Raw genomic sequence first — 16,342 nt, 5'->3', positions numbered from 1 at the left:
GCTGTCTTTAAATAGGAGATAGCTCGGGTACAATCAATGCACATTCCACGAGGGGGGGTGGGGGGAAGGGAGGTCAAACAGATCCAGATCTCCCCGGATGACAAAAGACAGAGACACAGAAAGTAAAATGAAGCAGAAAAAGGGTGGATACGACAGATGTCAGGTAGATAATACAATTGAGAACCAGGCTGAATGTGGAATGTTCTGGGGGTAAGTGAAAAAACTAGTGAGAAGGAAAGAGAGAGAAGAGGAGACTGGCACCTCACATAAAAGGGAATCTAAAAGTCTTCTATAGGAATATAAATAGTAAAAGGATGGTAAAAAGAGAAGTGAACCCGGGTCCCTGGAGCTGTGAGGCTGCAGTGCTAACCACTGCGCCGCCCAATCCTTAATTATAAACACTAGCAATATCCTAACAGATGTCAGGCTCACTGGTCTACTATTTCCTGGTTTTCCTTTGTCCTCTTTCTTAAAAACCCGAGTGACATCAGCAATTTTCCAACCTATTTAGAATGGTTTCCAAATCAGGAGAATTTTGGAAGATTATAATTAGGGTATCTGCAATGTTCTCACCTACTTCCTTTAAAACCCTGCAATGGAATCCACCTGATCCTGGGGATTTGTCACTCTTTAGTGCCATTATTGCCTTCATTATTGTTATTTTGCTTTTAATTTTGTTCAGTCCCTGTCCCTGATTCAATATTACTTTCCTTGCAATGTCTGGCATACTGATCTTCCTCTACTGTAAATACTGCGGCAAAGTAATTGTTCAGCGTGTCTGACATATTCTTATTTTCACGGACAATATCACAGTTATCAAGGGACCCATATTGCTCCTGACCACTCTCTTGCTGAATGTAATTCTAAACGTTCATGTATCAGTTTTGATATCACTTGCAAGTTCTTCATCCTCCTTTTTTGTAGTTCTTACTATTTGCTTTGTCATCTTTTGTTCTTTGTATCTCTCCCCATGGTTTTTTTTCTTTTTTATACGTATTTTCTTTTTGCCTTATGTTGTCCATGGCACAAGAAACTCTTCAGAGAAAGGGAGATTGAGGCTATTTGCTCCAGTGAAGGGTAAAGCCGGCAGTGAGCGGATGGACCAAATGGCCAGTCTCCCTGTTGTAATTTGGATGTATTGTCACCAGAGTCTATGCTTATTCGACCACTGACATTCAGTGCCCTCAGTACAACATGACAATAGGTTCTGTCCAGTTTCGCAAGTGCTATTTGCCCTGCTCATGCTCTATCCTATCCTAGACATAGGATTAAGCAGTGACAGGGAAAGGCTAGCTTACCTGATCCTATAGGAGTAGAAGTAGTGGGGTGGGTGCACCGAACTCAGCTCCGGGAGGAAGGAGGTGGACACGGATATAATGATGTCACCTGTTCGAGCCACACATCTCTCATCATGGACATACCTGAGAAAGAGGGAACCATGTTAACCCAACAAGAGAGGCTGAACTGCTATTCAACACAACCCAGCACGGACCCTGATGACACTGTAACAGAGTTATATACACTGTGGTGAACACAGCGGGCCAGGCCAGGCCAGCGCGTGGTCACGCTTTGCCAAGATGCACATGCACACACATTGTATGAGATACACTGACCGAAAGATCTGGTCCCGGATGATGGGATAACGTCCTGATGTTACATTGAACACAAATGTGGTGAACCATTCTGTGAATGAGGAGCCTGGAAACAGGAAAAGAATCATTAACCCTTGACTGCCCGACACTCTGCCATGAGAACCATTAACCCTTCGCTGCCTGAGATACTGCAGGAAGAACCGTTAACCATTCACTGCCCGAGATACCATAGAGAATACAGAAATAGCTGTAAATCAGGACGTGGAAGGGAGGGAGGAACACAAGAAAATTACCATCACCAGGGAAGTGGTACTGAGAAAATTGTTGGAGCTGCGGGCTGACAAGTCCCCAGGTCCTGATGGACTTCATCCTAGGATCTTAAAAGAAGTGGCTAGTGAGATAGTTGCTGCGTTGGCTTTAATTTTCCAAAATTCCCTAGTTTCGGGAAAGGTTCCATTAGATTGGAAAATAGCGAATGTAACTCCTTTATTCAAAAAGGGAGACAGAAAGCAGGAAACTACAGGGCAGTTAGCTTAACATCTGTCTTAGGTAAAATGTTAGAAGCTATTAAAGACTTTTATAGTAGGGCACTTAGAAAAATTCAAGGTAATCAGGCAGAGTCAACATGGTTTTGTGAAAAGGAAATCATGTTTAACCAATTTATTGGAGTTCTTTGTAGTAATGTATGCTGTGGATAAAGGGGAACCAGTGGATGTACTGTACTTAGATTTCTAGAAGACATTTGATAAGGCGCCCCATCAAAGGTCACTGCAGAATATAAAAGCTCCTGGTGTCGGGGGTAACATATTGGCATGGATAGAAGATGGGCTAGCTAACAGGAAACACAGTAGGCATAAATGGAGCATTTTTCAGTTGGATGGAACGAGTGGTGTGCCACAGGGATCTGTGCTGGGGCCTCAACTTTTTACAATTTATATAAATGACTTGGATGAAGGGACCGAAGGTTTGGTTGCTAAATTTGCTGATAAGACAATGATAGATTAGATTAGATTAGAGATACAGCACTGAAACAGGCCCTTCGGCCCACCGAGTCTGTGCCGACCATCAACCAACCATTGGTCGGAAAGTAAGTTGTGAAGAGGACATAAGGAGGCAAATATCTGGCAAATGGAGTATAATGTCGGATAATGTGAAATTGTCCATTTTGGCAGGAAGAATAAAAAAGCATATTATCTAAATGGTGAGATTGCAGAGCTCTGAGATGCAGAGGGATCTGGGTGTCCTAGGCCTTGAATCGCAACAGGTCAGTATGCATGTACAGCAAGTAATTAGGAAAGCTAATAGAATGTTATCGTTTATCACGAGGGGAATTGAATAAAAAAGTAGGGAGGTTATGCTTCAGCTATCCAGGGCATTGGTGAGACCGCATCTGGAGTACTGTGTGCAGTATTGGTCTCCTTAATTAAGGAAGGATGTAAATGCATTGGAAGCACTTCAGAGAAGACTAATAGCTGGAATGGGCGGGCTGCCTTATGAGGAAAGATTGGACAGGCTTGGCTTGTATCCGCTGGAGTTTAGAAGAGTAAAAGGCGTATTTATTGAAACATGTAAGATTCTGAGGGGTTTTGACAGGATGGATGTAGAAAGGATGTTTAAGACTGAGATGAAGAGAAATTTTTTCACTCAGAGTTGAGTCTTTGAAACACTTCTTCAAAAGGCAGGGGAAGCAGTCTTTGAATATTTTTAAGGCTGAGGTAGATAGATTCTTGATACGCAATGGGGTGAAAGGTTATCGGGGATAGGCGGGAACGTGGAGTTAAAATTGCAATCAGATCAGCCATGATCTTATTGAATGGCAGCGCAGGCTCGAGGGGGCAAGTGGCCTACTCCTGCTCCAGATTCGTATGTTCGTATACTGCAGTACAAACCATTAACCCTTCAGCATCTGACCAAACACTGCAATGAGAACCATTAACCCTTCACTGCCCGAGATACTGCAATGAGAAACATTAACCCTTCACTGCCCGAGATACTGCAGTGAGAAACATTAACCTGTCACTGTCCGAGATACTGCAGTGAGTAACATTAACCCTTCACTGCCCGAGATACTGCAATGAGAACCATTAACCATTCAGCGCCCGAGATACTGCAGTGAGAAACATTAACCCTTCACTGCCCGAGATACTGCAATGAGAAACATTAACCCTTCACTGCCCGAGATACTGCAGTGAGAAACATTAACCTGTCACTGTCCGAGATACTGCAGTGAGTAACATTAACCCTTCACTGCCCGAGATACTGCAATGAGAACCATTAACCATTCAGCGCCCGAGATACTGCAGTGAGAAACATTAACCCTTCACTGCCCAAGATACTGCAGTGAGAAACATTAACCCTTCACTGCCTGAGATACTACAATGAGAAACATTAACCTTTCACTGCCTGAGATACTGCAGTGAGAAACATTAACCCTTCACTGCCCGAGATACTGCAGTGAGAACCATTAACCCTTCATTGCCCAAGATACTGCAGTGAGAAACATTAACCCTTCACTGTCAAAGATACTGCAGTGAGAAACATTAACCCTTCACTGCCTGAGATACTACAATGAAAAACATTAACCTTTCACTGCCTGAGATACTGCAGTGAGAAACATTAACCCTTCACTGCCTGACCATACACTGCAGTAACCATTAACCCTTCACTGCCCGAAATATTGCAGTGAGAACCATTAACCCTTCACTGCCCGAGATACTGCAGTGCGAACGAATAACCCTTTACTGCCCGAAATACTGCAGTGAGAACCATTAACCCTTCACTGCCCGAGATACTGCAGTGAGAAACATTGACCCTTCACTGCCTGAGATACATCAGTGAGAACCATTAACCCTTTACTGCCCGAGATACTGCAGTGAGAAACGTTGACCCTTCACTGCCTGAGATACATCAGTGAGAACCATTAACCCTTCACTGCCTGAGATACATCAGTGAGAACCATTAACCCTTCACTGCCCGAGATACTACAGTGCGAACGAATAACCCTTTACTGCCCGAGATACTGCAGTGAGAAACATTAACCCTTCACTGCCCGAGATACTGCAGGGAGAACGATTAACCCTTTACTGCCTGAGATACATCAGTGAGAACCATTAACCCTTCACTGCCTGAGATACTGCAGTGCGAACGAATAACCCTTCACTGCCCGAGATACTGCAGTGAGAACCATTAACCCTTTACTGCCTGAGATACATCAGTGAGAACCATTAACCCTTCACTGCCTGAGATACTGCAGTGAGAACGATTAACCCTTCACTGCCCGAGATACTGCAGTGAGAAACATTAACCCTTTACTGCCCGAGATACTGCAGTGAGAAACATTAACCCTTCACTGCCCGAGATACTGCAGTGAGAAACATTAACCCTTCACTGCCCGAGATACTGCAGTGAGAACCAATAATCCTTCACCTACTGACCATACAGTGAGCAGCATTCACACATCACTGCCCAAACTGTCAGATCTATTAATGAAGAACGAAGTTGGAGTGTGACACAATCACTAAGTTATAAAGACAGGAAGCTAGATGTTTGAGAGCGAGAACAGCAGGTTCCAAGAGACTAATACATTGCTGGTTGCACTGAGATGGTGAGGTCTGAGATACTGGGTTAAACACTGATGTTGCTCCTCTTCCAGTGCATTCAAAGGTATCTGCACACAGTGAGTGCACAGCTCAGGACTAATTCCCAAAGCACACTACAGAGGAGGAGACAGAACAGTCAAGATGGCAATATATACTGAAACCCTGAAATTAAAAACGCGACACAACCATCAGCTGCTGAGTTTAGGAGGATGGGGTGAAAGATAAGATTGTCTCATGATTCCTCACAAATGAATCGCCATGAGTTCGGGAAAAAGGCGTTGAAATGGATGAACAGCCATGATCGTATTGAATGGTGGAGCAGGCTCGATGGGCTGAATGGCCTACTCCTGCTCCTATGTTCCGATCAGCACAGATTTGGCCATATTCCCCTACAGCCAATCAAATGGTGCCATTTCCACAATGTTCTTTATCTACAAGGAGAGGCTAATAGAATTCCGTGCCTGTGATGAACATGTCGACCACTGAAGGGTCTGAAGCCATCTGGTCCTGTGGGTAAGAGAAAACACAAATCACTCACTGACCAGCCTCTGAGGGCAAACAGCAGTTATGCAGAAAACACATAACACAGGCCAGAAACTGAGATCAGGTAGCTGTTACACTGCAGCAGGCATCACTCACGCTGGGCACCGAGGTCAGGCAGCTGTTATACTGCAGCAGGCATCACTCACTCTGGGCACTGAGGTCAGGCAGCTGTTAAATTGCAACAGGCATCACTCACACTGGGCACCGAGGTCAGACAGCTGTTGTACTATAGCAGGCATCACTCACTCCGGGCACTGAGATCAGACAGATGAGTGGGTAGGAATGGATGTGCGTTGGTGAGACCGAGAGCTCTGTTTCGTGCTCTGTGAGAGTTGCAAAGTACTCATTTAATATCTCAACCATGCCCCCCTACCTCCACGAGTAAATCATCTTTCAGGTTCCTAATCAGCCCCACACTCTTCCTTTTACTACCTTTTTACCATATATACATTTATCAAAGACTTTTGGATTCCCCTTGATGTGAGGTGCCAGTCTCTTCCCATTCTCTCTTTTACTACTTTTTTTTTTATAAACTCTACTATATTCAGCCTGGTTCTCAATTGTATCAACCTGACATCTGCCATATGCATCCTTTCTCTGCTTCATTTTCCTCTCTATGTCTTTCATCACCCAGAGAGCTCTGGATCTGTTTGCCCCCCCTTGCCCCCCCCAAGGGAATATACCTTTATTGTATTTGAACTATCTCCTGTTTTTAAAGGCAGCCCATTGTTTAGTTACAGTTTTGCCTGACACTCCTCGATTCAAATTTATCTGGGCCAGATCCATTCCTGCCCTATTGAGATTGGCACCCCTCAATTAATTTTTACTCTGGATTGCTCCTTGTCCTTTTCGAAAGCTAACCTAAACCTCATGATTCAATGATCACTGTCCCCTAAATGATCTCCAACTGACAGTTGACCCACCTCATCCCCCAGAACCAGATCAAGCAATGCCTCCTTCCTCTTTGAAATGTAAAAATACTGATCTAGAAAATTCTCCTGAACAAACTCTAGAAACTCTCCCACTCTCTGCCCTTTACACTATTACTATCCCAGTCTATATTAGGATAATTCAAGTCCCTGATACAACTATTCGATAATTTTTGCACTCATCATTTCCTTGCAAACTTGTTCCTCTATATCTTTCCCACTAGTTGGTAGCCTACAGAATATACCCAGAATGGTACCTCGACTGTTTCTTAGCTCTAACCAAACAGATCTCTCCGTGACCCCTCCAGGACATCTCTCTTCGGCACTGTAATGTTCCCTGAATCAATACAGCTACTCCACCTCCTTTCTTTCTTTCCTTCCTTATCTTCGCCTTATATCTAGGAATATTTAGTACCCAGTCCTGCCCTTTCTTGAGCCAGGTCTCCGTTATGGCCACATCATATTTCCACGTGACTATCTGTGCCTGCAGCTCACCAGTCTTATTTACCACACTCTGTGCATTCACATACATGCACAGTAACCCTAATTTATGCCTTATTACATTCCTTTTTACTCTGACCCCCAACTAATAACTTACTAATTCCTACTCTAGTGTCATCTGTCTTTCCCAATTCTTTGTGCACCTTTGTCTTTCTTTATTACAACCTGGTTCCCACACCTGTCAAGTTCGCTTAAATGCTCCCCAATAGCACGAGCAAACTGCCCCACAAGAACTTTGGTCCCAGCTCTGTTTCGGTGCAATCTGTCCAGCCTCTACAGGGCTCATCTCCCCCAGTAACAGTGCTAATGTCCTAACAATCTAAAATCCACCCTCCTGCAGCACCATCTCTCCAGCAACACATTCATCTGTTCTATCCTCCGATTTCTGTACTCACTAGTATGCCGTACTAGGAGTAATCTGGAGATTAGTATCTTTGAGATCCTGTGTGCTCATTTCTTCCCTAGTTTCCTAAACCCTGCCTGCAGGCATTTATTCCTCTTTCTACCCATGTCAATGGCACCGATATGGACCACGACAGCTGGCTGTTCACCCTTCACCCTCAGATTGCTCTGTAGCCATACTGGCAGAGTGCTGGACGGCCAGAGGGGCAGTACTGAGGGGTACTACACCGTCAGAAGACAGTACTAAACATTAAAAAAGGTTATATGTTCATTTATCTCACTGCAGTTCACGGGATCTTACTGTGGACAAATTGGCTCCTGAATTGCAACATTTGACTTCAACAGTATTTCACTGGTTGTAAAGCAATTTGGGGACATCCTGAGGTGGTGAAAGGTGCTACAGAGATGCATGTCTGTTGTAATGGCAGTTCCTTACCACACAGTGGTAGAAGATGTCATATGGTTTTCGCCCCTCCACCTCATCCAGCGCCATGTACTGGCTGAGCCCTGTGTGAATGCAGAATGTCAGCGGGAGGCAGTGCTTCAGGCCCTTGCGCTGCTGGAAGCCTCCTGCAGCTGTGTCGATGTCTAAGAGATCCTCGGAGCGGTAGTGACTGGACAGAGCCATACTGCCCATCAGCCTGTGGAGAGGGGGGAAAGACAGCATTAATCTGCCAGTCTCCCTCAGTTTCTTAATACAAAAGCAAAATACTGTGGATGCTGGAAATGCTAAATAAAAGCAGAACATGCTATAAAATACTCAGGTCAGGAAGCATCTGTGGAGAGAAAAATGGAGTTAATGTTTCAGGTTGGTGACCTTTCATCAGAACTGGAAAAAGGTTTTATGCAAGTACAGAGGCAGGAAAAGGTGGTGGGGTAGAGAGGAAGAACAAAAGAAAAGGTCAGTAATAGGGTGGAAGGTGAGAGATTAAATGACAAGATGGAATGCGGTTGCAAGGCAAAAGGGAATGGTAATGGGACAAGTAAAGAAAAAGAATGTTCTAGAGGAGTGTAAATGGGAAATAACAAGATCGGCAACAACTACAGTCCAAAAGAAATGAAATTATTGAACTCAATGTGGAAACAGGAAGGCTGTAAAGTCGTGAATCAAAAGACGAGGTGCTGTTCCTTGAGCTTACGTTGAGCTTCACTGGAACAGTCTGGGAGGCCGAGGACAGAGCTGTTTGAATGGGAGCAAGGTGGAGAATTAAAATGACAGGTGACTGGAAGCCCAGGGTGTGCTTCCAGACTGAATGGAGGTATTCCATAAAGCAGTCATCAAATCTACATTCATGGAGAAGACTCGGAGGGCAAAGTTCCAGACTGGTATGTATGATATATGATAGAGGTTTACAAAGTTATGAGCGGCATGGACAGAGTGGATAGTCAGAAGCTTTTTCCCAGGGTGGAAGAGTCAGTTACTAGGGGACATAGGTTTAAGGTGCGAGGGGCAAAGTTTAGAGGGGATGTGCGAGGCAGGTTTTTTTACACAGAGGGTGGTGAGTGCCTGGAACTTGCTGCCAGGGGAGGTGGTGGAAGCAGATACGATAGTGACGTTTAAGAGACATCTTGACAAATATATGAAGAGGAAGGGAATAGAGGGATATGGGCCCCGGAAGTGCAGGTGTTAGTTTAGGCAGGCATCAAGATCAGCGCAGGCTTGGAGGGCCGAATGGCCTGTTCCTGTGCTGTACTGTTCTTTGTAAGTATTAAAAAAAAACTTACCTTGGGTTAAAAAAAACTGAAAAGTGACGTCACAGGAAAGCTGTGACCTGATTGGCTGGTAGGGAAGTTGTACTGAATTTGAAAATAAAAATTGATAAAAATTGATTAAAACCCTAATTAACAAGTAGAGTAACTAAACCAGAGGGAGGAGATTACTGTATTTAGTCAGCATTTAATATTTATAGTAGGAATCTAGCACTAGGGACCATATAGTTAATTAAAACAAATTAGTAAGGATTTAACAAGTATTTATTTATTTTATATTAATTAATTATTTAGTGCTAGAAATGTCAGTTAGAAGGGTGAAGTGCTTCACCTGAGAGATGTGGGAGGTCTGTGATGCTTCCAGCGTTCCGGATGACTACATCTGCAGGAAGTGTACCCAGTTGCAGCTCCTCACAGAACGCATGGATCGGTTGGAGCGGCAACTGGATGCACTTAGGAGCATGCAGGTGGCAGAGAGCGTCATAGACAGGAGTTTTAGAGAAGTGGATACACCCAAAGTGCAGGCAGATAGATGGGTGACCGCTAGAAGGTGCAGGCAGTCAGTGCAGGAATCCCCTGTGGCTATCCCCCTCTCTAACAAGTATGCAGTTTTGGATACTGTTGGGGGGATGGCCTATCAGGGGAAAACGGCAGCAGCCAGAGCAGTGGCACCACGGCTGGCACTGTTGTTCAGCAGGGAGGGACAAAGCGCAGAAGAGCAATAGTTATAGGGGACTCGATAGTCAGGGGCACAGATAGGCGCTTCTGTAGACGTGAAAGAGACTCCAGGATGGTATGTTGCCTCCCTGGTGCCAGGGTCAAGGATGTCTCTGAACAGACAGGGGACTTTCTGAAGGGTGACGGTGAAGAGCCAGAGGTTGTGGTACACATCGATACCAAACACATGGGCAGGAAGAGTGATGAGGTCCTGCAGGGGGAGTTTAGGAAGTTAGGTAGAAAGTTAAAAGACAGGAACTCTAGGGTTGTAATCTCGGGATTACTCCCTGTGTCACGTGCCAGTGAGGCTCCATAATTCCATAAGTTTTAAGGTACTTGTGAATAAGGATAAAAGTAGTCCTCGGGTGAAGGTGCTAAATTGGGGGAAGGCTAATTATAACAATATTAGGCAGGAACTGAAGAATTTAGATTGAGGGCAGCTGTTTGAGGGTAAATCAACATCTGACATGTGGGAGTCTTTCAAACGTCAGTTGATTAGAATCCAGGACCAGCATGTTCCTGTGAGGAAGGATAAGTTTGGCAAGTTTCAGGAACCTTGGATAACGCGGGATATTGTGAGCCTCGTCAAAAAGAAAAAGGAAGCATTCGTAAAGGCTGGAAGGCTAGGAACAGACGAATCCCTTGAGGAATATAAAGACAGTCGGAAGGAACTTAAGCAAGGAGTCAGGAGGGCTAAAAGGGCTTATGAGAAGTCATTGGCAAACAGGGTTAAGGAAAATCCCAAGGCTTTTTATACACATACAAAGAGCAAGAGGGTAACCAGGGAAAGGGTTAGCCCACTCAAGGACAGAGAAGGGAATCTATGTGTGGAGCCAGAGGAAATGGGCGAGGTACCAAATGAGTACTTTGCATCAGTATTCACCAAAGAGAAGGACTTGGTGGATGATGAGCCTAGGGAAGGGAGTGTAGATAGTCTCAGTCATCTCATTATCAAAAAGGAGGAGCTGTTGGGCGTCTTGCAAAGCATTAAGGTAGATAAGTCCCCAGGGCCTGATGGGATCTACCCTAGAATACTGAGGGAGGCAAGGGAGGAAATTGCTGGGGCCTTGACAGAAATCTTTGCATCCTCATTGGCTACAGGTGAGATCCCAGAGGACGGGAGAACAGCCAATGGTGTTCCTTTGTTTAAGAAGGGTAGCAAGGATAATCCAGGAAATTATAGGCCGGTGAGCCATACGTCAGTGGCAGTGAAATTATTGGAGAGGATTCTTCGGGACAGGATTCACTCCTATTTGGAAACAAATGGACTTATTAGCGAGAGGCAGCATGGTTTTGTGAAGGGGAGGTCGTGTCTCACTAATTTGATAGAGTTGTTTGAGGAAGTGACAAAGATGATTGATGAAGGAAGGGCAGTGGATGTTATCTATATGGACTTCAGTAAAGCCTTTGACAAGGTCCCTCATGGCAGACTGATACAAAAAGTGAAGTCACATGGGATCAGAGGTGAGCTGGCAAGATGGATATAGAACTGGCTCGGTCATAGAAGACAGAGGGTATCAGTGGAAGGGTGTTTTTCTGAATGGAGGGCTGTGACTAGTGGTGTTCCGCAGGGATCAGTGCTGGGACCTTTGCTGTTTGTAGTATATATAAATGATTTGGAGGAAAATGTAGCTGGTCTGATTAGTAGGTTTGTGGACGACACAAAGGTTGGTGGAGTTGCAGACAGTGATGAGGATGGTCAGAGGATACAGCAGGATATAGATCGGACGGAGACTTGGGCGGAGAAATGGCAGATGGAGATTAATCTGCACAAACATGAGCTAATGCATTTTGGAAGTATACAGTAAATGGCAGAACCCTTCGGAGTATTGACAGGCAGAGAGATATGGGCGTACAGGTCCACAGGTCACTGAAAGTGGCAACGCAGGTGGATAAGGTAGTCAAGAAGGCATACAGCATGCTTGCCTTCATCGGTCGGGGCACAGAGTATAAAAATAGGCAAGTCATGCTGCAGCTGTACAGAACCTTAGTTAGGCCACACTTAGAATATTGCGTGCAATTCTGGTCGCCACACTACCAGAAGGACGTGAAGGCTTTGGAGAGGGTACAGAAGAGATTTACCAGGATGTTGCCTGGTCTGGAGGGCATTAGCTATGAGGAGAGGTTGGATAAACTCGGATTGTTTTCACTGGAACGATGGAGGTGGAGGGGCGACATGACAGAGGTTTATAAAGTTATAAGTGGCATGGACAGAGTGGATAGTCAGAAGCTTTTTCCCAGGGTGGAAGAGTCAGTTACTAGGGAACAGAGGTTTAAGGTGAGAGGGGCAATGTTTAGAGGGGATGTGCGAGGCAAGTTCTTTACACAGAGGGTGGTGAGTGCCTGGAACCTGCTGCCGGGGGAGGTGGTGGAAGCAGGTATGATAGCGATGTTTAAGAGGCATCTTGACAAATACATGAATAGGTTGGGAATCGAGGGATACGGACCCCGGAAGTGCAGAAGGTTTTAGTTTCGGCAGGCATCAAGATCGGCGCAGGCTTGGAGGGCCGAATGGTCTGTTCCTGTGCTGTACTGTTCTTTGTTCCCAGTGTACAGCACACCACATTGGGAGCAAATGCAGTATAATAAATTGAAAGTACAGATAAGTCGCTACCTCACCTGGAGGAAATGCTTGGGCACTGGACGATGACAGGGGAGGATGTAAAAAGACAGGTGTTGTCACTCCTGCGCTTGCATGGAAAGGTGCCTTGGCAAGGGGAGGGGGCACTGAGGGTGATTGAGGAGTGGACTAGGATGTCGCGGAGGAAATGGTCCCTTGGGAATATTGACAGGCAAGGAGAGAGGAAGATGTGTTTGGTGGTGGCATCGTGCTGGAAGTGGTGAAAATGGCAGAGGATGATTTGAACAGAGAATCTGGAAGGGTGGAAAGTGAGGACAAGGAGAACTCTATCGTGGTTCCAGGAGGGAGGAGAAGGGGTGAGAAAGTATCTGAAATGAAGCAGATGAGAGAAACTGGGAGAATAAAGTCCTTGCAGGAAGCAGAGGAAGGAAGGTAAGAGAAGAGCAGAGAATGGAAGCAAAGAAGATGAAATTTTCAAGTTTGGGGCAAAAGCAGGAAACTGCAATAATGTTCATCAAAGTAAGGGAAAAAGAGGAGAACCAAGCCCCACCAAACCGAAAACATGACCCACTGTACAGACTGTGAGAAACCCCCGAGAACACGACCCAGTGTACAGGGAGAAACGGAGAACACGACCCACTGTACACACAGCAAAAACCCCCAAGAACACGACCTACTGTACACACAGCGAGAAACCGAGAACACGACCCACTGTACACACAGCGAGAAACCGAGAACACGACCCACTGTACACACAGCGAGAAACCGAGAACACGACCCACTGTACAGTGAGAAACCGAGAACACGACCCACTGTACACACAGCGAGAAACCGAGAACACGACCAACTGTACACACAGCGAGAAACCGAGAACACGACCCACTGAACACACAGCGAGAAACCGAGAACACGACCAACTGTACACACAGCGAGAAACCGAGAACACGACCCACTGTACACACAGCGAGAAACCCCCAACACGACCCACTGTACACACAGCGAGAAACCGAGAACACGACCCACTGTACACACAGCGAGAAACCCCCAACACGACCCACTGTACACACAGCGAGAAACCCCCAACACGACCCACTGTACACACAGCGAGAAACGGAGAACACGACCCACTGTACACACAGCAAAAACCCCCAAGAACACGACCTACTGTACACACAGCGAGAAACCGAGAACACGACCCACTGTACACACAGCGAGAAACCGAGAACACGACCCACTGTACACACAGCAAAAACCCCTAAGAACACGACCCACTGTACACACAGCGAGAAACCCCCAACACGACCCACTGTACACACAGCGAGAAACCGAGAACACGACCCACTGTACACACAGCGCGAAACCGAGAACACGACCCACTGTACACACAGCGAGAAACCGAGAACACGACCCACTGTACAGTGAGAAACCGAGAACACGACCCACTGTACACACAGCGAGAATCCGAGAACACGACCAACTGTACACACAGCGAGAAACCGAGAACACGACCCACTGAACACACAGCGAGAAACCGAGAACACGACCAACTGTACACACAGCGAGAAACCGAGAACACGACCAACTGTACACACAGCGAGAAACCGAGAACACGACCAACTGTACACACAGCGAGAAACCGAGAACACGACCCACTGAACACACAGCGAGAAACCGAGAACACGACCAACTGTACACACAGCGAGAAACCGAGAACACGACCAACTGTACACACAGCGAGAAACCGAGAACACGACCAACTGTACACACAGCGAGAAACCGAGAACACGACCCACTGTACAGACAGTGAGAAACCGAGAACACGACCCACTGTACACACAGCGAGAAACTGAGAACACGACCCACTGTACACACAGCAGGAAACCCCCGAGAACACGACCCACTGTACACACAGGGAGAAACCGAGAACACGACCCACTGCACACACAGCGAGAAACCCCCGAGAACACGACCCACTGTACACACAGCGAGAAACCGAAACCACGACCCACTGTACACAATGTGAAATCAAGAACACGATCCACTGTATACACAGCAAGAAACCCCCGACAACACGACCCAGTGTTCAGGGAGAAAAGGAGAACACGACCCACTGTACACACAGCAAAAACCCCCGAGAAAACGACCCACTGTACACACAGCGAGAAACCGAGAACACGACCCACTGTACACACAGCGAGAAACCGAGAACACGACCCACTGTACAGACAGCGAGAAACCGAGAACACAACCCACTGTACACAGTGAGAAACCGAGAACACGACCCACTGAACACACAGCGAGAAACCCCCAACACGACCCACTGTACACAGAGCGAGAAACTGAGAACATGACCCACTGTACACACAGCGGGAAACCGAGAACACAACCAACTGTACAGTGAGAAACCCCCCAGAACACGACCCACTCGACACACAGCGAGAAACCCCCGAGAACACGACCCACTGTACACACAGGGAGAAACCCCCGAGAACACGACCCACTGTACACACAGGGAGAAACCCCGAGAACACGACCCACTGCACACACTGCGAGAAACCCCCGAGAACACGACTCACTGCACACACTGCGAGAAACCCCCGAGAACACGACTCACTGTGCACACAGGGAGAAACCCCCGAGAACACGACCCACTGCACACATAGCGAGAAATCGAGAACACGACCCACTGTACACACAGCAAGAAACCGAGAACACGACCCACTGTACACATAGCGAGTAACCGAGAACACGATCCACTGTACACACAGCGAGAAACCGAGAACACGACCCACTGTACACACAGCGAGACGAGCACACGACCCACTGTTCACACAGCGAGAAACCGAGAACACGACCCACTGTACACAGTGAGACAATGAGAACACGACCCACTGTACACACAGCGGGAAACCGAGAACACGACCCACTGCACACACAGCGAGAAACCGAGAACACGACCCACTGTACACAGTGAGACAATGAGAACACGACCCACTGTACACACAGCGGGAAACCGAGAACACGACCCACTGTACACACAGCGGGAAACCGAGAACACGACCCACTGTACACACAGCGAGAAACCCCCAACACGACCCACTGTACACACAGCGAGAAATCGAGAACACGACCCACTGTACACACAGCAAGAAACCGAGAACACGACCCACTGTACACATAGCGAGTAACCGAGAACACGACCCACTGTACACACAGCGGGAAACCGAGAACACGACCCACTGTACACACAGCGCGAAATCCCCAACACGACCCACTGCACACATAGCGAGAAACCGAGAACACGACCCACTGCACACACAGCGAGAAACCGAGAACACGACCCACTGTACACACAGTGAGAAACCCCCAAGAACATGACCCACTGTACACACAGTGAGAAACCCCCAAGAACATGACCCACTGTACACACAGCGAGAAACCCCCGAGAACACGACCCACTGTACACACAGCAAGAAACCCCCGAGAACATGACCCACTGTACACAGTGAGAAACCGAGAACACGACCCACTGTACACAGCGAGAAACCGAAAACACGACTCACTGTACACACAGCGAGAAACCGAGAACACAACCCACTGTACACAGCGAGAAACCGAGAACACAACCCACTGTACACACAGCGAGAAACCGAGAACACGACCAACTGTACACACAGCGAGAAACAGAGAACACGACCAACTGTACACACAGCGAGAAACTGAGAACACGACCAACTGTACACACAGCGAGAAACCGAGAACACGACC

General features: G+C 46.8%; 1 protein-coding gene across 1 annotated transcript in view; it reads right to left on the bottom strand.

Annotated features, from left to right (window-relative positions):
• The window catches only part of fbxo3 (F-box protein 3), a 48,362-nt gene that overhangs the window by 7,456 nt on the left and 24,564 nt on the right, over nt 1-16,342 (bottom strand). Inside the window, exons 5-10 of the mRNA XM_068046779.1 lie at nt 8,003-8,207; nt 5,653-5,698; nt 1,614-1,698; nt 1,299-1,421; nt 932-1,035; nt 433-503 (exon numbers count right to left, since the gene is read on the bottom strand). Coding sequence (XP_067902880.1) covers nt 433-503; nt 932-1,035; nt 1,299-1,421; nt 1,614-1,698; nt 5,653-5,698; nt 8,003-8,207 — 634 coding nt within the window. The remainder of the gene's footprint in view (nt 1-432; nt 504-931; nt 1,036-1,298; nt 1,422-1,613; nt 1,699-5,652; nt 5,699-8,002; nt 8,208-16,342) is intronic.

Source organism: Heterodontus francisci, chromosome 14 (assembly GCF_036365525.1).
Source record: "Heterodontus francisci isolate sHetFra1 chromosome 14, sHetFra1.hap1, whole genome shotgun sequence".
Lineage (NCBI taxonomy): Eukaryota > Metazoa > Chordata > Chondrichthyes > Heterodontiformes > Heterodontidae > Heterodontus > Heterodontus francisci.
The sequence above is the reverse complement of the archived record's forward strand: the minus strand, read 5'-3'. Positions and strand labels throughout refer to the sequence as shown.